Raw genomic sequence first — 23,287 nt, 5'->3', positions numbered from 1 at the left:
GCATTCGGTCCCAAATAGTATACTTTCTGCTTTAGCCAGCCCCACTCCGCAAACGCGACTCTCACTGGAACGCTCGTTTTTCCCTGTGTGCAGCTGTGACACTTTTGGGATTTTAGACACAACACTTCTCCCAGCAGAGTGGGATTCCGTTTCTCGCCCCTACACACCTAAGAGATGTTGCCTTGATTTGCCGCTTTCCTACCAGGAAGCCCTAATGAGCCTGAACTTGTTTGTTTGCCAAATTTGTTGAGTGCTTCCGGTTTTATCGGTTAAGTTTATGCGGAAAATAAGTCAAGTCCGTGATCCCAGGAAACTTATTTAGAGGAGAAAGAAGTTAAAGTACAAAATATAATATTCAGGCCGTTTTAAATGCTCTGAAAAAAAGGGGTTAAAGTTGATAGCTTAAATTGACTTTGGTAGTAGGTAAGCCTACTTTTCCAGACTTAAGCCTGCTATCGCAACATCTTTTTTTTTTTTTTTTCCCCGAGACAGGGTTTCTCTGTGTAGCTTTGGAGCCTATCCTGGCACTCGCTCTGGAGACCAGGCTGGCCTTGAACTCACAGAGATCCACCTGCCTCTGCCTCCGAGTGCTAGGATTAAAGGCATGCGCCACCAATGCCTGGCAATCCAGCTGTTTTTAAAAGGCCCTTGGCCCGAGTCCTTACCCTCTCTATTATTTTTTTTTTTTGAGACCATATCTTATGGTTTCAAATTTCAAATTTCCTTATGGTTTCAAATTTCCCCTCCCCAAGTGAGTATATTCTACCACATCTTCCTTCTGCATATCTTTCAAAGTTTGGCTCTGTGAAGCATCCCTTGAACCCTTGGTTCCCACTTTATAAATTGCTCTTTCTCTCTGGCACACAGACGGAAATTTCCCTCCCTCCCTCCCTCCCTCCCTTCCTTCCTTCCCCTTCCTCCTCCCTTTCTTTTTGGTGTTTTGAGGCATGGTTTCTCTGTGTAGCTTTGGAGCCTGTCCTGGAACTCACTGTGTAGATAGATCAGGCTGGCCTTGGACTCACAGAGATCCACCTGCCTCTGCCTCCTGAGTGCTGGGGTCAAAGGCATGTGCCAGCATAGACTATTTTCTGTCACAAATTTATAGTACCTGTGTCTGTATCTTCATCACTAGTGTATGAGTGTCCTCAAGAAGCCATTTCTTGAGATGTTTTGTTAGTGAGACTTTGTTAGTGTTCACGAAGCACATTAGAAAAAATGTTTACAACACTGAAGAATTGAGTAAAAAGGCTTGTAGTTGTAAGGTGTTATCCTTGAAAAAATCAAGGAAGAAGCTCAAAGGTTGGAAATTGATACTTGAAAGATGAATTCCAACTTATGTGCTAGTTCTGCTGTAACTGGAAGTGTGGTTGAATCTAGACTGTATAACAATACATCTGTCCTTCCATCCACCCATGGCACGGTTTCTCTGTGTAACAGCCCTGGCTGTCCTGGAACTGATCTGTAGACCAGGCTGGCCTCGAACTCACAGAGATCCACTTGTTTGTGCCTTCTAAGTGCTGGGATTGAAGGTGTGTACCACCACCCTGCGGATCTGCTGATTGTTGAACGCCAGGTTGATCTTGGTTTTTTATTGTTCATTTGTTGAGATAGGATCTCATTTCAGACTGGTCTTAAATTCTTACTTACTTCAAGGATGGCCTTCTTATCTTCCTGCCTCCATCTCCAGAGTGCTGGAATTACAGGTGTTCACTTCCACCTGGTGTAATACAGTGTTTGGGTTTGATCTGAAGGCCTTGTACATGCTAGATAGGCACACACTCAGCAGGGTCACATCCCCAGCCTCACAAGGTTTATGTTTTTAAGGTGTTTAACAAACAGTAACAGAATGAAGGACAAATGAGCAAGGATCTTGGAGCTGGATGTTGTAGGGAGACTGTTTTTATCACCCTGTCAGTTGAAGTAAAGAACTCACTGACAGTTTAACTTGAGGAATGACTAGGTTTCTTCCTCTTTAAAGTAGAGGAAATGCCTATTTCCTAAGACTTTTGGATAAGCTAAATTGGGTAATTAATGTGAACATGAATCACAAAGTTGCATGAATCATGTGATGTAGTATTTTTAAGAAAATAGCTGATTCTGCCTTGGTATTTTAACAAGTATTAAAAAGAGTTCAGGATGCTGTCAGATGAAAGAGAAGGCTGTGGAGATGGCCCAGTCTGTAAACTGCTTGCCACACAAGTATGAGGACCTGAGTTTGAATTCTCAGTACCCACTTAGAAAGCTGGGTGTGAGCCAGGTGGTGGTGGCGGCACATGCCTTTAATCCCAGCACCTAGGAGGCAGAGGCAGGTGGATCTCTGTGAGTTCAAGACCAGCCTGGTCTACAAAAACAAAAAAAAAAAGCAAGCAAGCAAGCTGTGTGTGGTGGTATATACTCATAATCCAGAACTGGAGAGGTGGAGACTGGAGGATACCTGGGACTTGCTGGCCAGCTATTATAGCTCAGTTAGTGAGCTTCTAGGCCAAGAGAGATCCTGTTTCAAAAAAATAAGTTCAACAGTTATTTAAAAAAAGACACCCACCATCAACCTCTAGCCTCCATATGCATGCACATACACACAAATTGGATATTTGAAAGAAGCTCCATATAAAAATAGTGTACTAATGATATAATTTTGGTAATTTTAAAAGTTTGAGAACCTGGTACTTGCTAGGTGTGATGGCACATACCCATAGTTTCAGCACCTGTGTGGTTGAGGCAAGAAGATTGCTATGAGTTCCAGGTTAACCTGAGCTGCATAGTGAGGACCAGGGTTGCATAGCAGGGCCCTGTATCAAAAAAAATTGTACTGGTTTTGCTACTTTAGTTTGTTTTGTTAAGTTTCTCTCCTTTTCCCTTGTTTGATCAAGAGACTGGACTGAGTGATTTCAAAAAGTACAAAAAGTTTTCCCAGTATGTGGTTCAGTGGTACATATCTGAGCAGACTCAGAAACATGCCAAGTTTCCTCTTTAATGTTTTTATTTAATTATTTTTAAAACGACATTTATTGTGTGTGTTTGTATCAGAGGTTGATGTTAGTGTCTTTTTTTGATAAATCCACCTTATTTCTTTATTTCAAGACAGGGTTTCTCTGTGTAACAGTCCTGTCTGTCCTAGAACTCCCTCTGTAGACCAGGCTGGCCTTGAACTCAGAGATGTGCCTGCCTCTGCCCCCTGAGTGCTGGGACTAACGGTGTGCTCCACCAACACCTATCAATTCCATCTTGTTTTTTGAGATGGGATATCTTATTGGATTGCAGCTCAGCAACCGGTCCATATTGCCTGTCGAGCAAGCCCTGTCTCCACTTTCTCAATGCTAGGTTATGGGCCTACTCCATCATACCCAGCTTTTTAAGTGGATGCTAAGACTCCAAACTTAGATCCTTTATGCTTGTGTGGCAAGCTTGGTGCATGTGTGGGGGTCAGAGGACAGTTTTGCAGGAGTCAGTTCTCTCTTTTCTCTATGTGAGTGCTGGAGGTCATACTCAGGTTATCTGGCTTGGTGGCAAGTGCCTTACTCTGCAGAACCATCTCACCAGCCTGTTCATAGGTTTTCTTATACCTTCTTTCCAAGTATTGTATTATGAACATGGTCAAACGTATATGTGCTAGCAGGATATGGTGGTGTAGGATTTTAATCACAGCACTCAGGAGGCAGAGGCAGGTGGATCTCTGAGTTTTAGGACACCCTGGTCTATATATACAAAGTCAGTCTCTCTCTGTCTCTCTCTCTCTTGTACTCACTTCAACATTTGAAAATAATTGAAGACTTAATAACAGTTCACCTTCAAGTGCTTCAGCATTCATATAAAATCGTTATCCTGGGGGCTGGAAAGATGGCTCAGAGGTTAAGAGCACTGACTGTTCTTCCAGAGGTCCTGAGTTCAATTCCCAGCAACCACATGGTGGCTCACAACCATCCTTTATGAGATCTGGTACCCTCTTCTGGTGTGCAGATATACATGGAAGCAGAATGTTGTATATATAATAAATAAATAAATAAAATCATTATCCTGTCTTACTATTTCATTATTACAATAAATGAGTGGGGGGGGGAAAGAGTTTTGACTTTTATTTACACACTGCTGTTTATTATTGAAGGAGATCAAGGCAGGAATTCAAACAGGGAAGGATCTTGGATGCAGGAGCTGATGTTGAGGCCTAGGGAGTTGCTACTTACTGGCATTCTTTCTCTAGCTTGGTCAGCTTGCTTTTTCATAGAATCCAGAACCCAGCACCCAGAACCACCAGCTCAGGGACGACACCACCCCCATGGGAGGGGTGAGCCCTCCCACAATGATCAGTAATTAAGCAAAAACAAAGGAAATTGTTTTTGTGTCATCATTTATCTAGTTTTTCTTTAAGCTTCAAGCTACCCTAATTGCTTCCCAAAATGTCCATGTTTCTTCTTTGGAAACAGAGTCCAATCATAGTTCATGCTCTCAAGTTTTAATCCTAGCATGTGATTGTGAAGCCAGCCTGGATTGTGTAGATATTGTTTTCTTAAAGCAAAACAAAACAAAATATTAGCCTATAGTAACATCCATATTCTATTTGCATATATTTCAGTAATGCCTTATATTCTAGAAGGTTCTCTCAGCCTTTCCATTTTAGATATTGCCTTGTGCCTGATGAACCAGGGCCTTGTGTGTGCTAGTAAAGCCCTACCTCTTATTTATACTCCTGATACAGATAGGTATTTGTTGTTTTTTGTTTTGTTTTTTTGAGACAGGGTTTTTCTGTAGTTTTGGTTGTTCTGGAACTCACTCTGTAGACCAGGCTAGTCTGGAACTCAAAGAGATCCACCTATCCCTGCCTCCCACCTGTTCCTGCCTCCCGAGTGCTAGGATCAAAGGCGTGCATCACCACCACCCAGCTAACTTAACCACTTTTAAGTGTACAGTTTAACAGTGTTAAATATAGTCACATTTCTTGTGAAACAAATCTCTAGAATTCTTATGTCTTGCCCCTTGGTTCAGCTTGCTTTTATCTTTGCTTGGTTGAGGTCAAGCTACCTGGTTTGCAGGGTAAAAGTAGTATCTGTCTGTTATCATATTAAAGGTTGTAGAGCAATCCATTCTATGAATACCTGTTTCTTTATATGGGGTTTTAGTTTCTCCTACTATAAGTAATAAATGCAAAGGAACTGTTTTTCCTAAATCATTGACTCAGTTTTCTGTTTATTTTCTGTTTTCTATTAGTCTGACATTAGAAAATAGAATAGAAAAGAGCACATTTCTATTCTCAATTGTCCTTTATTTCCTTCCCATCTTTCTAATGTTCCCTCTTCTGCTGTGTCCCCTTCTCCCTTAGGTAAGTCAAATCTCATGGATGCCATCAGCTTTGTGCTTGGTGAGAAAACCAGCAACTTGCGGGTAAAGACTCTGCGGGACCTGATACATGGAGCTCCCGTGGGCAAGCCAGCTGCTAACCGAGCCTTTGTGAGCATGGTCTACTCTGAGGAGGGAGCTGAGGACCGCACCTTTGCCCGTGTCATTGTAGGTGGGTAAGGCTGATCAGAGTCCATGGAAGCAGATAGATTCCTAGGATGGGAGTACTTCCTGACCGTTGCTAACTCATTCATTGTCTTGTAGGGGGCTCTTCTGAGTACAAGATCAACAACAAAGTTGTCCAGCTACATGAATACAGTGAAGAGTTAGAGAAGTTGGGCATTCTTATCAAAGCTCGTAACTTCCTTGTCTTCCAGGTGGGTTATTTTTTAAAAAAACAGGGTCTCACTGTGTAATCCTGGCTGCCCTGGAACTCGCTATGTAGACCAGGCTGGCTTCAAACTCACAGAAATCCACCTGCCTCTGCTTTCTGAATTATAGGATTAAAGACATGCACTGCCAGGCTCAGCAAAGTACTTTCATTTTTTATCCTTAAAATTTTTTATTTGAAGATTTTATACAATGTATTTGCATTGTTTTCACATTCCCTCTTTTCCCTCCAACTCCTGTGTCTCCCTAACTACCTCCTCTGGAATTTTATGACCTTGTAGGTAGGTAGGTAGGCAGGTAGGTTTTTTTTGTTTTGGTTTTTCGAGACAGGGTTTCTCTGTGACTTTGGAGGCTGTCCTGGAACTAGCTCTTATAGACCAGGCTGGTCTGAAAAGGACTCACAGAGATCCGCCTGCCTCTGCCTCCCGAGTGCTGGGATTAAAGGCGTGTGCCACCAACGCCCGGCTGGATAGATTTTTTTAAAAAGATACTTAATTATATGTATGGGTGTTTTGCTTGTATGTATGTATGTGTGTACCACATGTGTGGTGTGCCTGGTGCCCACAGTACAGAAGGCAGCATCAGACTCCCTGGAATTGGAGTTACAGATGGTTGTGAGTCATCGTGAGTCATCATGCAGGTGATGGAAACTAAATCAGAGTCCTCTGCAAGAACATCAAATACTCTTAACCACCGAACCATTATTCTAACCCCTGTATTTGTTTTATTTATTTACATACACACCTCTACTGAGTCTGGTTATTATTTGCCCTTATTTGTATGTTTAGGGCTGAAGTCTTGCTCTTGTGGGGATAGGGTGGGCAGCGGGGCAAATGGTTTTCCCTCTCTTAGCAGCTATCAGAGTTTGAAAGTTTCCTCTATCCATATTGGTATGTCCATTGGTATTCTTCATAGGTCTTGTGCCAACAGCCATACTGTTATGAGTTCTTGGGAACACCATCTTTGTCCTGTCAGGAAGAAACTATCATTCAGGAAGAAACTATTATAGACCCTCAGGCTCCTATAATCTTTCTGCCCCCTCTTCTGAGATGTGCCCTGAACCACAGATGTAAGGGCTGTGTTATAGATGATACATTTGGGGCTAGGCACCCTATGGTTACTTATTTTCTGCATTTTGTCCAGTTGTGGATCTCTCTAACTATCTCTGTTGGAAAACGAAAAGAAGCTTCTTTGATGACATGTAAAACTTGTACCTACCTGTGGGTATATGGAGGAGTATTTAGAAGCTAGCTGGAAACTGTATTACTTCAGTAATGTGATAGTAGTGACAGTAGTTGGTTCTTTTCTGTGGGCTTTGGGGGGGGGGCGTTTCGAGACAGGGATTCTCGGTAGCTATGGAGCCTATCCTGGAACTCGCTCTGTAGACCAGGCTGGCCTCCATCTCACAGAGATCAGCAGCCTGCCTCTGCCTCCTGAGTTCTGGGATTAAAGGTGTGCGCCACCACCACTCAATTCTTTTCCTTTTTTTTTTTTTTTTTTAAAGATAGGGTCTCACTATGTAGCCCCGACTGGCCTCCTGAGTCCCAGGATTAAAGGCATGTGCCACCATGCCTAGACTGTGGGCATTTAAAAAATTATTTTATATGTGTGAGTGTTTTGCTTGCATGTCATGGAAACCAGAAGAGTATGTTGGATCCCCTGGGAGTAGGGTTACAGTTGGTTGTGAGCTGCCATGTGGGTTCTGGGAATTGAACTGGATCCTCTGGAAGGACGAGCCACTAGTGCTCTTAACTGTTGAACTACCTATTCAGCCCCCTTTGGGGTGTTTTTAAATCATTATTGGCTATTTGCTGTTTGTTGGCCTTTCCTGTCCCAACTAGGCCTGCTTTATCTCCATCTCTGAGTTTGTGTGTCTCCCCTAGACTAATGTAGTACATTCTTTAGTGGGCTTCCTAATTCCATTCTGGCCTCTTTCAGTTTTCCCCTCAGCTGGGTTAGTCTAATAACACAAGTCTTTTTTCTGTCTTTCTGTAAAGCAAGTCAGTGATTCTTTCTTGTCTTAGGATGGTTGTTCGTAAATTGTAGTTCCTAGACCATCAGTATCAGCACCACTTGGGAATATGTTACAAATGCACATTCTTAGGCTCCATTCTAGAGAGATGAGCTGAAGAGACTCTGGGCACGGTTTGTGTTATACCAGGCTCGAGGTTATTGTGAAGCTAGAGAAAGTTTGAGAACAGTTGACTTAGGATGAGAAAACAAACTTCCAAGCCTATTGTTCAGAAAACACTGTCATTTGATTTTTTTCCTACCATAGTAGCCTTGTCTTCCAGTAGTCTTTTCCTCACTTTTGTACTCTAATCCAATTAAACCACTTGTTCAGATTCATTTGTTGTTTTGGCATACATGCCTTTGCTTGTTCATTTTCCTGCATGTCGAATTGTGGGATAACCTTTTCTGGAGGGAGGGGAAAGGGAGGGGGAAAGGAGGGGGAAGGGAAGGGAGTGTTTGAGATACTAGGGATTAAACTCAGTTCTCTCATGTACTATCCCCAGCTTGCTCTCCTCTTTTCTTGGTTAGTTTCCCCATATATTCCAAAGTCAGCATAGATGTCCCCCTTGTAAGGGCTTCCCAAATAGAATTCCCTACCTAAATTTTTTGCCTCTCAAGCTTGAATTTTCTGGGTTGCTTTAGTCATTGCACACAATATACCACTGTGCTACCTTTTATTTGTCTGTTTGTGTTCAGAGGCAGAGAGTGTGCCATTAAAGCCCAATATGGCTGACCTGGTGGCAGAGGCCCATACTCCCACCTAAAGCAAGACGATTTTACGTTTAAGGTTTACCTGGGCTAAAGAGGAAGTTCAAATTCAGCCTAGACAACTTAGTGAGACCCTGTCTCACAATAAGAAAAGTAAACAAAGGACGGGGAATATAGTCCAGGGGTGGAGTACATATTGACCTTTAAGCCTCAGTAGTTACACGTCCCCTTCAAATGTGGCACAGGTTGGGGTGAGGAGGGTTGATAAACTTTTGAAGTGGGCAGGTTGAATTGAGCTAGCAGAGGTCTAAATGGGGCAGTGTTTTGACCTTTATCAGGGTGCAGTGGAGTCTATTGCCATGAAGAACCCCAAGGAGAGGACAGCTCTATTTGAAGAAATTAGTCGCTCTGGGGAATTAGCACAAGAGTATGACAAGCGGAAGAAGGAAATGGTGAAGGCTGAAGAGGACACACAGTTTAATTACCATCGCAAGAAAAATATTGCAGCTGAACGCAAGGAGGCCAAACAAGAAAAAGAGGAGGTTTGTGGCCTGGCTGCCTCTTAGATCCAAAAGACTGAAATAAAGGCAGCTCCTTACTGATATAGCCTTATCCCCATTTCTATTTGCATAGGCGGACCGATACCAGCGCCTGAAGGATGAGGTGGTACGAGCTCAGGTACAGTTGCAGCTCTTTAAGCTTTACCATAATGAAGTGGAGATTGAGAAGCTTAACAAGGAGCTGGCTTCTAAGAACAAGGAGATTGAGAAGGACAAGAAGCGGATGGACAAGGTAGAGGATGAGCTGAAGGAGAAGAAGAAAGAGCTGGGCAAAATGATGCGGGAACAGCAGCAGATTGAGAAGGAGATCAAGTAAGAGGCACTTCTGGGCCTGTAACTTACGGGAAACTAAGCAGCTGTGCTTGGGGTCCTCTGAGCTCAAAATCTACTATTGGTACTAATTTGTTTTTCTTCCCTTGACCAGGCACATTTCTTGACTTTCAGTTAGTACAATAGAATATCGAGAACTCAGACGCTAAGAACTGGACAGTAAGGTAGCTCAGCCTTGACATAGCTCATTGGGGAAAGGTGCTTGAGGCCAAGCCTAGTAACCTGAGTTAAATCACTGGGATCCATATGATGGAGGAGAGAGCTGAGTCCCACAAATTGTCCTCTGATCTCTGCGTGTGGGCACTAACAAGTGTGTGTGTGTGTGTGTGTGTTACAAAGAATTAAAAAAAATAAAGTTGACAGGTTAGCAGGTAAAAGGAAGCAGTGGAGCTGTTAGATGACCAAGGGGGCATCTAGAAGAGAAACACTAAACTTAAATGACAGGGATGTGAAGTGATTTGATGAGATGAAGGCAATTCAGTAAACAGGGTATTTGTGGAAGTTTTTAAATGAGAGACCTGTCTTAGGGTTGGCTTCAATCTTATGGGACAGTGTTTTGACATTTATCAGGGTTCAGTGAAATCTATTGCCATGAAGAACCCCAAAGAGTTGCAAGGGTTGATGCAGGGGTATTTTGTCCTTTGGAGTGACCAGAATGCCAGGCACATTCTGAATGCCAGATGATGGTTGTTGTAATTTAAGAAAAGTGGCAAATGAGAGAAAGACATCATGCAATAGAGTTCAAGCAAAGGGGTTTTTAATTAGGAAAAGGGATCATAAAAGGACGTGGGGAGACCGGCCTCAGGAGACAGGAACAACAGAAGAGAGGAGAAAGGGAGGAGGGGAAAAGAAAGAGAGAGAAGGATGGGAGGTGGGCAGGGCCCTTTTAAAAAGAAACATAGTGAATATAGACAGGTGGTGCTCTTAGTGGCTGCAGCTGAAGACATATCCTGTCAGAACTCTTAAGGACAGGCCAGTACAGATGCCTGAATACTAACAATGGTAGGTTCCAAGAAGTACTCAAACTGCACCCTCCTGGGTTTTTGTTTTTGTTGTTGTTGTTCTGTTTGTTTTGACGATCTGTAAGGCATTAGGCCCTTGTTCTTTAAGGTATTTCCATGAGGTTGGCTGGGAATACATAGGTCCCTCTTTTGGGATCAAAAGCCTGGGAGCCTCCCTTCTGCAAGGCTAACTGTCTCTCTTCCCTCTGACAAAAGGGAAAAGGACTCAGAGTTGAATCAGAAGCGGCCTCAGTACATAAAAGCCAAAGAGAATACCTCCCACAAAATCAAGAAGCTTGAAGCAGCCAAGAAGTCTTTGCAAAATGCTCAAAAGCATTACAAGAAACGTAAAGGTGACATGGATGAGCTGGAGAAGGAGATGCTGTCAGTGGAGAAGGCCCGACAGGAGTTTGAAGAACGAATGGAGGAGGAGAGTCAGAGTCAGGGCAGAGACTTGACCCTGGAGGAGAATCAGGTAAGTCTTGAAAGGCTTACTGGTAAAAAGATCAGTGATTTAAATGTATGCTGACTTAGTAACCTCTCCTCTTTTCCCGTTCTTAATTAACACAGGTAAAGAAATACCACCGACTGAAAGAAGAAGCTAGCAAGAGAGCAGCCACTTTGGCTCAGGAGCTGGAGAAATTTAATAGAGACCAGAAAGCTGACCAAGACCGTCTAGATCTGGAAGAGCGGAAGAAAGTAGAGACAGAGGTAGGCGAAAAATTAAAGGATGAGGTGTGGGGGCGTTGCTCAGTGGCAGCATGTGTTCAGCATATTTACCCTGAATTCAGTTCCCAGCATCAACAACAAGCAAAAAGATCAGGGGTGATAATCCCTAAATAAGAAAATAATGACAGTCTTAATAACAACAGAAGTTTATATCTGTCAGGCAGCTACTGTGTGTTAAACACTATGCTTTATGTGTATTCACTTATTTAAGTTCTTCGTTTATGATTTCCTTTAGGGGATAGTTACTATTATCCTCGCTTTCCAAACAAGAAAACTATCACAGTGGCGAAGTAATCTGCTTAATAATAATAGTAATCCCATAATTACTTAGCTACAGGTTTAGGATGTGAACCTGGGAAGGCTGGCTCTAAAGCTCATACTGTTACCAAATACACTTCACTTACTGCTACTCTAGTATCAGTAATAAAGATAGAAAATTCTTATGTTATCCTAAGAACCTATAATGTTCTAGGCATTCCACTAAACATTTATTTTAAATATTTAAGAGAACATTGTCGGCATTAGTATTAATGCCTACCATTGTTAGTACCCTGTTTCAAGTACTTGGTATTCTATGAAGTGGGAATTACCTATATCTTACAGATAGACAGCAAGGTCAGAGAGGTCTGTGAAGCTTTATTTGACTTTTGAGCCTTAGATTGTGAGGAAACTTGGGCTGAAACAATACCTTTGAGGGTTTTTTTTTTTTTTTGATTTTTCAAGACAGGGTTTCTCTGTGTAGCTTTGTAGACCAGGTTGGCCTCGAACCCACAGAGATCCACATGCCTCTCTGCCTCTTGAGTTCTGGGATTAAAGGTGTGTGCCACTACCGCCCAGCTTCTTTGAGAGATTTTAGAACTCCTGGAAGCCCCATCTATCAGTAGACTGGGTTTTATATGTGTTTCTGTTTTTTTTTAATTTATAAATTTATTTTATATCCTGACCAAAGTTCCTTCTCTTCTCCTATTCCCTCCCCCCACCTCCTTCCTCCCTCCCAACCCATTCTTCCATTTCTGTTGAGAAAGGGGTAGGCTTCCCATGGATATCAACAAAACATGGCATATCAAGTTGCACCTCCCTATATATTAAGACTAGCCAAGGTGACCCAGTATGAGGAGTAGGGTCCCAAAAGACAGTCAGAGTCAGGGACAGCCCCTGCTCCCACTGTTAGGAGTCCTGCAATTACATCAAGCTGCACAACTGTGACATATATATGTAGAGGGCTTAGGTCTGTCCCATGCAGTCTCCCTGGTTGTTGGTTCAGACTCTGAGCTCCTATGAGCCCTGGTTAGTTGATTCTGTGGATTTTCTTGTAATGTCCTTAACCCCTCTGATTTTTTAGTAGGCCTCCTGCATTAGTGACAGATCATGTTGGACTGTTGGAATTTGGGATGAGTGGGGTGTAAGCCAATACCACATGGGCTTGGGTTAGCTGGCTCACCCTCTAGTAATGGAATATATTTATTGCCCAGGCGAAGATCAAGCAAAAGCTTCGGGAGATTGAAGAGAATCAGAAACGGATTGAGAAGCTAGATGAATATATCACCACTAGCAAGTATGTGGCTTGTGTGTCCTCTCTTCTCCTTCCACATCTCTTTTGTGTTTATCCTGCTCCTCTTCAGGCAGGTCTACCAGAGTCCTTCAGTCACAGATATTATCTCACCAGAAAGGCTAACTCTTGTATTTTCTTACTTTGCAGGCAGTCCCTAGAGGAACAGAAGAAGCTGGAGGGAGAATTGACAGAGGAAGTGGAGATGGCCAAGCGTCGTATTGATGAGATCAATAAGGAGCTGAACCAGGTGATGGAGCAATTGGGGGATGCGCGCATTGACCGGCAGGAGAGCAGTCGCCAGCAGCGAAAGGCAGAAATAATGGAGAGCATCAAGCGTCTCTACCCTGGTTCTGTGGTAAGACTGGAGGGGGACTCTTTGTGAGCATGTATTCAGTCTCACTGTCAACTTTCTCAGTCACCCTGTGTTGTATGATATGGGGAGACAGGATGCACACACTCACTTCAGAAAGGGAACCCACAGCAGAAGTAAGTAATGGCTGCACTAAAGTCCAACATAGTGAACTAATGAGTTTTTACTGGGATTACTAACAGGACTATGAGTGAGGGGTAACTTAAAAGGGAGGAATGACTCAAGAAAAGCAGCCATGTCACCAAAATGCCCACTCCAGTGGCCGTGACAACTTACAAAAGTGACAACCCTGGAGCTCTTGGCACAGCTTTCAGACAGATCAGAGTTAAGAATCTCTTCTTTCTGCAGCTGTCTGTCAGGGACTCCTCCTCCAGCAGCTGTCTACTTCTATAAAGCTGAGGAACCCCTTCTTGAAACTTACACGTTTCCACTTTCTCAGACATGAAACTAAAGTTTCCAAGTCTCATGAGGCTCCTTCTCCCTTCTGGAGGGAGTGCCAGTGTGGAGGATACTGCTGTAGAACACTCTGTGAAGACAGGATAGCTAGTCCTACTTTTATATCTGGGAAAATGGAAACTCAGCTAAAATGTCCTACCCATTGGATGGGTGAGATGGTTCAGAGTTAAGACTATTGCCCACTCTTCCTGAGTTTGCTTTCCAGCACCCATATGATACTACACAATCTCTGTGACTATTTTTAGGGGATCCGGCACCCTCTTCAGACACACGTATCTGTAGACAAAACACACACATCTAAGATAAATTAAAAAATAAAGAAAAGCATAGCTTATGAGAGAACTGCTGTTCATGTTCAGTGTTTTGTTTTGTTTTGTTTCCCCCCCCCTTTATGGTTTTTCAAGACAGGGTTTCTCTGTATTGTTTTGGGGGCTGTCCTGTAACTCACTCTGTAGACCACACTGGCCTCGAACTCACAGAGATCTACCTGCCTCTGCCTCCCAAGTGCTGGGATTAAAGGCATGTGCCACCACTGCCCTGCTGTTCATGCTCAATTTATCCTGACTTTTTTTTCCATTTAAAAATTTTATTTACTGGGAGCTAGAGAGGTGGCTCAATGATTAAGAGAAAAGTTGCTGCCCTTTCAGAGGACCTAACATAACAGGTGGTTCACAATTGCCTGTAACTACAGCTTCAGGCGATCCATTGACTCTGGTCTTTGAGGGCATGTGCACATGCATGCAAACACACATAATTACAAATAAGAAAAATAAAGTTAGTGTGTGTATTTGTTAGTATGTGTGCCACGGCAAGCATGGATCCAGCTTGTTTGAGACAGGGTCTCGTGTTGGGTTTGGCGTTCTTTTTTTGTTTTGTTTTGTTTTGAAGATTTATGTGTATGATTGTTTTGTCTTCATGTATTATGTACACCACATGCATGTCTGGTATTTGCTGGGTTCAGAAATCGTCAATCCCCTGGAACTAGAGTTATGGATGGTTGTGAGCCACCAAATCGGTGGTGCTCTTAACCACTGAGACATCTCTCTGAAGCATCATGGTTGTTTTTCTGCTGTCTATGCCAGGGTAGCTGGCCCACAAGTGTCCTGGGATTCTCCTGCTTCTACTTCCCATGTCCTCATAGGAACCATAGGATTATGAACAGTGTGTGCTACCATGTCCTGTTTTATGTGGATATGTCAGATATGACTGCTTGGAGCTGTCACAGTGGCTTTGGAGCCAGAGTAGGCTTTTCCTATATTGTATGGGGTCTGCTGTATGAGATAGGATTAAAGCAAAGTGCTCTTCCTGCTCACATAGGCAATAAATGCAGCACTTCAATTCTGATACCAGATATGTGTGTGCAGGAGTTCTCCAGACACCAAAAGTTCTCCAATAGACTCTAGCTGTGTGTCTTATAATCCAATTCTGACACTGCTGGAGGTAGCATCAGATAGATACCATAGGTTAAGGACTCAGTCCCATAAGATGGCCTTTCACTTCAGATTACAACTGCAAGCCTAGACTGTGACCTGTGGTTCTGACCATCTGATTGAAAATTAAGTTTCCATGACCTACTTCATTGGTTAATTTGCTAGAGTTCCTTGTGGTTTTTCAGAGAATCACATTTATTCTGTGTGCATGGGTGTGTGCGTGTGTCTGTCTGTCTGTCTGTGCATGCGTGAAGATCAGAGGACTATTTGCAGAAATCAGTTCTCTCTTTCCATAATGTGTGTTCCAGGAATTGAACTCATGTCATCAGGCAATTGCCCTCAGCTGCTGAGCCTTCTTTTGAGTTATCCAGAAGCTCCCTGAACCAATCAATCAATCAATCAATCAATCAATCAATCAATCAATCAATCAATCAATTTTGAGGCAAGGTCTCACTGTATACTCCTGGCTAGCCTGGAACTCATTATGTAGACCAAGCTGTTGTTGAACTCAAAAAGATCTGCCTGCCTCTGCCTCCTGAGTCCTGGGAGTAAAGTCATGAAAAGCCACACTCAGCATGAACATAGAACTTTCAATGTTTTTGGTTGTTTGTGTTTTCTCTTTATATTTTAATTTTAATTGTGGGGATGTCTGTGTCTTGTGTTTCCGTTTGTAAGCTTATACTTGTGAATGAGGGTGCCTTAGGAGGCCAAAAGAGGGTATCAGATCCTTTGGAGCTGGAGTTACAGGTGGTTGTGAGCCATCTGACATGAATGCTTGGAACTGAGTTCAGGTTCTCTGCAAAAGCAGCAAGCACTCTTTAACAGCTGATTCATTTCTCCACTCCTGAGCTTTTGCGTTGGGGGTGTGTGTTGGTTTATAGGCATAACTTATTAAATCATTGGCTATTGGTGATCAACTCAACTTTTAGTCATCTTTTCCTCTTAAGTGTGGAACAGGGGACTAGAAGGTCCGATCTTCTAATCTTGCCTAGGTCTCTGTAATAACTAGCTCTCACAGGAAAGTTACCTAGTAGTAGTCAGTAGTCAGTCAACTCATTATGACTTTAGTTTTTGGAAATGTATTAGGAACCTCAGTCTATGGCTAAAAGTATATGCCATAATATCATATTTCTTCCTTGGACTTTGAACACAAATCGTTTACATCAAAACAACCAAACATAAGGTCAAAAGATATACTGGCAGGTCTGGAAAGATGGCTTGGAGGTTAAGAGCACTGGCTGTTCTTCGAGAGAATCCTGGTTCAATTCCCAGCACCCCCATGGCAGCTCATAGCTGTCTGTATCTCCAGTTCTAGGGGATCCAACACCCTCACACAGACATACATGCAGGCAAAAACACCATCGTATATTAAAAATAAAAAGGAATCATTAAGAAAAGTTTTAAAAGATACACTTGTATATTACTGTAATCCCATTCAGTTATCAGTTAATAAGTAACCACTATAAAGCTAAGTGCCATGGTGTATCTCTTTAATATCAGCAATTGGAAGACAGGCAGAAGGATCATGAGTTTGAAGCCAATCTGGGATACATAGGGAGATCCAGGTTAGTCCCTGCTAAAAATAATGAGACCTTGTTTCAAAACCAGAAAAGTTAACTATTGTATCATTCAAAAATGTCTTCTAGGTGAGGCTGTTAAGGCTTGTGGCCTTTCAGTTAATCTTGTCTGAATCCAAAAGCAGTCTTAGGAAACCTGTAGCTTCACCTTTTAAACCTCCAGTATAATTGATTCTAGAGACAATGTGATTTCTTTCTCTGAGCTGCTTCTGAGGTGTTAATTGGGTCTTCCATCATGTAACATGTTTATTCAGTCCTTAATCCTCCTTTAATCAAACTTCTGTTTTTGGAAGGAACATTAGAATTGATCACTGTACTGGTCTAAATTGCTTCTAGCCATACAAGTTTAACAAGGGCCTCCCCTAATTCATTCCCATTTTAGTGGTATTATACAGGTGCAAAAATAGAGGACTGACTTCACAAATAAGCAACATAGATGCATTCATTGTTCCTTACACCGATTTTTATCTTGCCCTTCTTTGTGAACTAGTAATTGGGATTCCTAAGCCTTATGTTTTCCCTTCTTTACTCAGTATGGCCGCCTGATTGACCTCTGCCAGCCTACACAAAAGAAGTATCAGATTGCTGTGACTAAGGTTTTAGGAAAGAACATGGATGCTATTATTGTAGACTCAGAGAAGACAGGTCGGGATTGTATTCAGTATATTAAGGAGCAACGTGGAGAGCCTGAGACCTTCCTGCCACTTGACTACCTGGAGGTAAGGCTTATGGGGGGCAGTTAAGTTAAGGCAGTGCTGAGGGACCCCTCACCTTGGCTTTATATTAATAAGATTCTTCACATAGGTAAAACCTACAGATGAGAAGCTCCGGGAGCTGAAGGGGGCCAAGCTGGTAATTGATGTGATTCGATATGAACCACCTCACATCAAAAAAGCTCTGCAATATGCTTGTGGCAATGCCCTTGTTTGTGACAATGTGGAGGATGCCCGACGCATTGCCTTTGGAGGTCACCAACGCCACAAGGTATGGCCCTCTTTTCCCAGGTTGGAGCTGGACAGGTATAGTACTGGAGATTTCTATTTTCACCATCTCCCCCGCCTCCTCTCTCTGGTGTGTATAGACAGTGGCACTGGATGGAACCCTTTTCCAGAAGTCAGGAGTTATCTCTGGTGGAGCCAGTGATCTCAAGGCAAAGGCACGGCGCTGGGATGAGAAAGCAGTAGACAAACTGAAAGAAAAGAAAGAACGCTTGACAGAGGAGCTGAAAGTAAGTGACAAGTAACAGTGATCCTTCGGAGTAGGTTCCTAAGCTCAGGTTGGCCACTTACCACATGGCCCTTTTTTCTTGTCCTCTTTAGGAGCAGATGAAGGCGAAACGGAAAGAGGCCGAACTACGTCAGGTGCAGTCTCAGGCCCATGGGCTACAAATGAGGCTGAAGTACTCACAGAGTGACTTAGAACAGACCAAGACAAGGCATCTTGCCCTGAACCTCCAGGTAGGGCTTGGTCTTCATCCCTGTTCTCCAAGGCCATCCTAGGTTGCACTGAGGATGGGGAATTATCCACTTTCCTTCCGTTCTGTTCAAGATAGAAGAGCAGAGAGTCAGACACTGGGATGGGGTGGGGGCATCCAGATCTTCTGTCATCTCTATTTATTCCATTAAGCAACTTATTTAAGTTCTTTGTCAATTTTCTCATCTTCATCTACCAAATGGAAATTATTGTCTGTTTTGTATGATTAGTGCAAAGATGGAATTCGTTAATATCTATAATGTTCTTAGAACGGTAGGCACTCAGTAAATGTTAGGTGCTATTATTAATGCAGTTCATTCAATAAATATTGGAACTTCTGAAAGTCAATTGAGCTGGGCGGTGGTGGCACATGCTTTTAATCCCAGCACTCAGGAGGCAGAGGGAGGCAAACCTCTGTGAGTCCAAGGCCAGCCAGGTCTACAGAGTCAGTTCCAGGACAGGCTCTGAAGCTACAGAGAAACCTTATCTAGAAAAACAAACAAACAAAAAAAGTTAATTGAGAGTGAGCAACAGGGCCAGTGTAGTGGCATATGCCTATGGTCCCAGTACACTGGAGGCTGATGTGGAAGATTAGAGAATTCAGGGCCACTCTGAGCTATGTAGTGGGATCACATCTCAAGGGAAACAAACAAAAACAGTGAATTAGAAGAATTTCAGTGTCTATGGGTTGGGGTATATTAGTATGTTCTTTGGTAATTCTACATTTTCCCAGTTTACCCAAGCTAGAGGTATTACGTAATACCTAGAGTCACCTTCTTCTGAAAAAAACAGTCCAACTTGTAAACTATATTTGACCTAGGGGTTATCAATACAGGATTGTGGACCTACAACTAATGATGTTTACTGTGTGCCCAGCCTTAAGGATTAAAGGTTTTAGAACTTGACTGGGGTATTGATGCTAAGTCAGGCTTTCTCAGTGGTTGCTGACCATGGGGCTGGTACTGGCAAGGAAGTTCTTTTCCTCCACAGATTCTAATCTCTTGTCTTTCAACCTGTTGTCTGTAGGAGAAGTCTAAGCTGGAGAGTGAGCTAGCCAACTTCGGGCCTCGCATTAATGATATCAAGAGAATCATCCAGAGCCGAGAAAGGGAAATGAAAGACTTGAAGGAGAAGATGAACCAGGTTGGTAGAGGGTGGACCATGCCAGCATGTTTATTAGGACAAGACTAGGTTTAGAAGTAGGACTTCAATTAATAATGCCTCTGCCCTTCCTGACTTTTCCCTCAGGTGGAAGATGAGGTGTTTGAGGAGTTTTGTCGGGAGATTGGTGTGCGCAACATCCGAGAATTTGAGGAAGAAAAGGTGAAGCGGCAGAATGAAATTGCCAAGAAGCGGTAAGTGAAAGATTGTTATAAGATACCGGGATGCATGCCTACAGCCTGACATCCTCGAGAGTCATGTGTGTCCTAGGGCAGTGACCAATTCTTAGAAGCATACAAACTTATTGTAGGGAGGCCAGAAAGAACAGTGAAATCAGGTAGATAATATGTCAGGATAGTGGGTAAAAGTGCTAGCTTTAAATCTGGTTTACCCAGATTAAAATCATTACCTTGAGACAGTGGTGCCTATCTTGTGGCATTGGGGGGAGGATTAGATGAAATAATCTTTTTTTTAGATTTATTTTATATATTTTATTACATACACAGTGTTCTGTCTGCATGTATGCCTGCAGGCCAGAAGAGGGCACCAGATCTCAGTACAGATGGTTGTGAGCCACCATGCGGTTGTTGGGAATTGAACTCAGGACTTTTGGAAGAGCAGCCAGTGCTCTTAACCTCTGAGCCATCTCTCCAGCCCCTAGATGAAATAATCTTTGTGAATTATTCAGCATAATAAATAGCATCTACAAAGAACAATAAACATTATCTTTTGTTTTGCTATTATCCTTGTGTATTGGAGGTTAGGAATGAAAAGAAGTTCCAGGCTGGAGAAGTAACCAGAAAAGAAGCAAGCCCCTCTCCCTCATTTTTTGTATATTCTATTCTATATTATGTTATTATATTATACTGTATTTACCTTTGTTTTTTTTTAAGGTGCAGTCTCCCCTTGCAGTGCAGGCCTCCTCATTTTAGTTTTTTTATGGTATATGTTCATTCATTCATTCAATCCTTTTTTGGTTTTGGTCTTTTCAGATAGTCTTGCTTGGAACCCTGATTGGTCTGGTACTTACTGTGTAGCCCGGGTTGGCTTAGAACTCAGCAATCCTCATGCCTCAACATCCCCAATGCCGGGATCATAGGCATGTGCAACTATGCCCCACTTTAATAAGCCTTTTGAATATCTACTTTGTACTGGATTTTCTTGTGCTAGATATTGGAGGAGGTAAGGGAAATGTAGGTTAGACAGAGATGAACATGATAATAGCCACCACTGAAGGAGGTCACACCCTGGAGGACCCTGGGTCTCAGTTAAGAGTTCATTTAGAGGCAGACATCTACTGGCATATGCCTGTAATCCCAGCTTCTTAGGATTCCAAGTTCAAGGACAGCCTTGAATACGGTAAAAAAGGAAGAGTGCTGAAAGTGTTATTCAATGGGAGAGCACTTGCCTTTATAATAGCATGTATGAGGCTCTGGGGTTCAGCCTTTAATACCACCATTTCTATAGTAAATATTCATTGCTTTCCTACTGCAAGCTAGGTTCAAAGGATATAAAATAGGATCTGGTGCTTTGTTTTTCCCTCAGTGAACTTACAGAGTTCTTGAGGAAAAAGTGGATGATGAATTTCAGGACAGAATGGTTAGTCAATAAAATGGAAAATTTCAAGGAAACAAGAAAACTAGTAAAAAGTGGTCAAAGAAAGAAGAATTTGAATCTCGGAAAACTGTAGGAATTGTTTGATTTCTTCATCAGAGAAATGCCAGTTAAAATAACATAGTAGTAGTATTTGCTGAGAACAAGATGTCTTCTTTATTATATGGAGGTACACATACATACTTACTCACTCTGTGGGTGTATGTCCCAGAGAATCTTATTACAGGATCATAAAGAGACACGTTTGAGGGTTGTTCATTTGGGCATAATCTGTATTATTGACTTGTTAGTGGCAATATAGATGGCCACCTTTGTGAACATAGACTTGAAGTATTGTAGAGCAGTTCAAACAAGAATAGATCTATAGGCAGTAACATGGACAACTTACAAATTTGTTATGGATTGGAAAAATGAATGAGATGATATGGTACATTTGTATAAATTTTAAAACAGTGATGTTTTGTAAGTATGTGACTTTTAAGACTTGTTTTTATTTGTGTGTGTGTGTGTGTGAGAGAGAGAGAGAGAGAGAGAGAGAGAGAGAGAGAGAGAGAGAGAGAGAGAGAGAGAGGAAGGAGGGAGAGAGAGAGAGAGAGAGAGAGAGAGAGAGAGAGAGAGAGCCATGTGTATGTTAGTTCCCGAGAGAGAGAAAATGAAAATATGCCATGCGTGTGTTAGCACTCGCAAAAGCCAGAAGATGGTGTCAGATTCCCTGGAATTGGCATTACAGGTGGTTTTGGGCCACTTGGTTTGTGTTCTGGGAACTGAACTCAGGTGCTCTGGAAGAACAAAGTGCTTGTAACCACTGAGCTGTCTCCCTAGCCCAGGATGTGTATCACTTTGAGATCTGTATTCACAGTAAGGAGAGATAACGGGAGTAGAAATCAAAGGGAGAATAAAGGAGATAAAGAAAGGGTCTTGCATAGAGAGTAATGACAAATCTGTGCCATTTGACTAGTGCAGCTCATCTGAAATTCAAAAAGGAGAGAGCCAACAATATGTTACAGAAACTTAGAACCTGCCCTGATGTATCAGGAAAGGCATTAAAAGAACAAGGAGTGGTGAATTAGAGATCTGAGGAGTGAGTAGGATTTAGCCAGCCAAGCAGGGACAAAAAGGAGTTCCAGCCAGTAACAACAGCATGGTTAGAGATGTGACAGAGAATGCCTTGTTCTGAATACTAAGTAGTTTTGAATGCCTAGAACATAAAAACCGGGTCAGGAGGAAGGCAGGGGAGGTGGAAAGGTCAGTAGGGGCCAGATCACCAAGGGCTTTATGAGTCATACTTAGGAGATTGGCCTAAAAATTACATACCTCAAAATTGTAGAGTTAATTACATTCCTTTTGGATTATAGTGACTAATAGGTTTAAGCTGCTAGCATGACGTCTGGCAGCATCTATCACAACTATATTGAGGATTGGTGGGGCAGTTGGAAGCTAGCCCTGCTTGGCTGCTAGTGTCTATACGCTGTTAAAGTACTTTAACAGTTTCTGAAGAGGTAAGGGAAAGGACAATAGCAAAACAGCAGGAATTCTTACACTACCAAAGCTCTGCCCCTTAGGAGCTTCTAAAATCTTGGGGCAGAGCTCAGGATGCTAGAAAGACTCAAAACCTTTGGGTAAAATAAGCTGTTGCAGCCAATATTCCTCACATTGATGGTAGCTAAAATCTACTGAGTGGTTACTCAATAACAGATGAGGAATCTGCAATATAGAGAACATAACTGAGATTGCACTATGTCCAGGTGGAAGAATTGGGATACTAGCACTATAAGTCCATTACATTATACTACAGTGATGACATATAGGAAGGAGCATGGGTTCTGGTGTTAGACTTGGATTCCAGTGTCATATGTGATATTTGCTTAGCTGTTAGCTCTGTGGCCTTGGGCAAAGTTTTTTTTTAACCTCTTAGCCTAAGTTTCCTGTATAAAGTAAGGGTATTAATGCCTAGTTATGGGAGTTGTTGAGTAAAGAAATAGAGATAATCTGCATAAAGTACATAGAAGCTTGATGGTTTTAAATGAATCTTTTTTTTTTTTCATGTCTCCTAGTAAATTGGGAAGGTGCTGGAGTCTCCAGTGTTTAAAGGGGGATAGATGGAATTTGGCTTAGATTCCTCTGTCTTATACTAGAGTTCCAGCTTCTGGGCACAGTTTGGTGTACATGTGAGTGGGTGAAGCCATGGTGACTGAGACTTGGCAGTAACTCAAGAGGCCCTGGTCTAAGTCTAGTTCCTCTTTCTTTCTACAGCTTGGAATTCGAGAATCAGAAGACTCGCTTGGGCATCCAATTGGATTTTGAAAAGAACCAGCTGAAGGAAGACCAGGACAAAGTACACATGTGGGAGCAGACAGTGAAAAAGGATGAAAATGAGATAGAAAAGCTTAAGAAGGTAAGGAAGGAGAAAGCCAAAAGACAGGGTAAATAGGAATAGATACAATGTGCGCAAGTATAATACCTGCAATTTATACATTTTTCACTTTATAAAAAACACCAAGACCTTATAGGGGAGAAGTGAGTATGTGACATGAACATTCCAAAAGACTGAAATAGCTCATAAACATAAATAAAGCATCATTGGGTATACTT

At 42.4% G+C, this 23,287-nt stretch overlaps 1 protein-coding gene across 2 annotated transcripts in view; it reads left to right on the top strand.

Annotated features, from left to right (window-relative positions):
* Smc1a (structural maintenance of chromosomes 1A) overlaps positions 1-23,287 on the top strand; it is a 41,793-nt gene that overhangs the window by 570 nt on the left and 17,936 nt on the right. Inside the window, exons 2-16 of one of the 2 annotated variants that reach the window (XM_027432112.1) lie at positions 5,315-5,503; positions 5,596-5,708; positions 8,781-8,984; positions 9,076-9,314; positions 10,550-10,808; positions 10,904-11,044; positions 12,535-12,617; positions 12,762-12,969; positions 16,981-17,166; positions 17,252-17,431; positions 17,529-17,675; positions 17,767-17,904; positions 18,947-19,063; positions 19,169-19,275; positions 22,949-23,090. In XM_027432112.1, coding sequence (XP_027287913.1) covers positions 5,315-5,503; positions 5,596-5,708; positions 8,781-8,984; positions 9,076-9,314; positions 10,550-10,808; positions 10,904-11,044; positions 12,535-12,617; positions 12,762-12,969; positions 16,981-17,166; positions 17,252-17,431; positions 17,529-17,675; positions 17,767-17,904; positions 18,947-19,063; positions 19,169-19,275; positions 22,949-23,090 — 2,453 coding nt within the window. The remainder of the gene's footprint in view (positions 1-5,314; positions 5,504-5,595; positions 5,709-8,780; positions 8,985-9,075; positions 9,315-10,549; positions 10,809-10,903; positions 11,045-12,534; positions 12,618-12,761; positions 12,970-16,980; positions 17,167-17,251; positions 17,432-17,528; positions 17,676-17,766; positions 17,905-18,946; positions 19,064-19,168; positions 19,276-22,948; positions 23,091-23,287) is intronic. The other variant, XM_027432113.2, reaches the window with a different exon arrangement.

The sequence above is a fragment of the Cricetulus griseus genome, chromosome X (genome assembly GCF_003668045.3).
Source record: "Cricetulus griseus strain 17A/GY chromosome X, alternate assembly CriGri-PICRH-1.0, whole genome shotgun sequence".
NCBI lineage: Eukaryota > Metazoa > Chordata > Mammalia > Rodentia > Cricetidae > Cricetulus > Cricetulus griseus.
The sequence above is the reverse complement of the archived record's forward strand: the minus strand, read 5'-3'. Positions and strand labels throughout refer to the sequence as shown.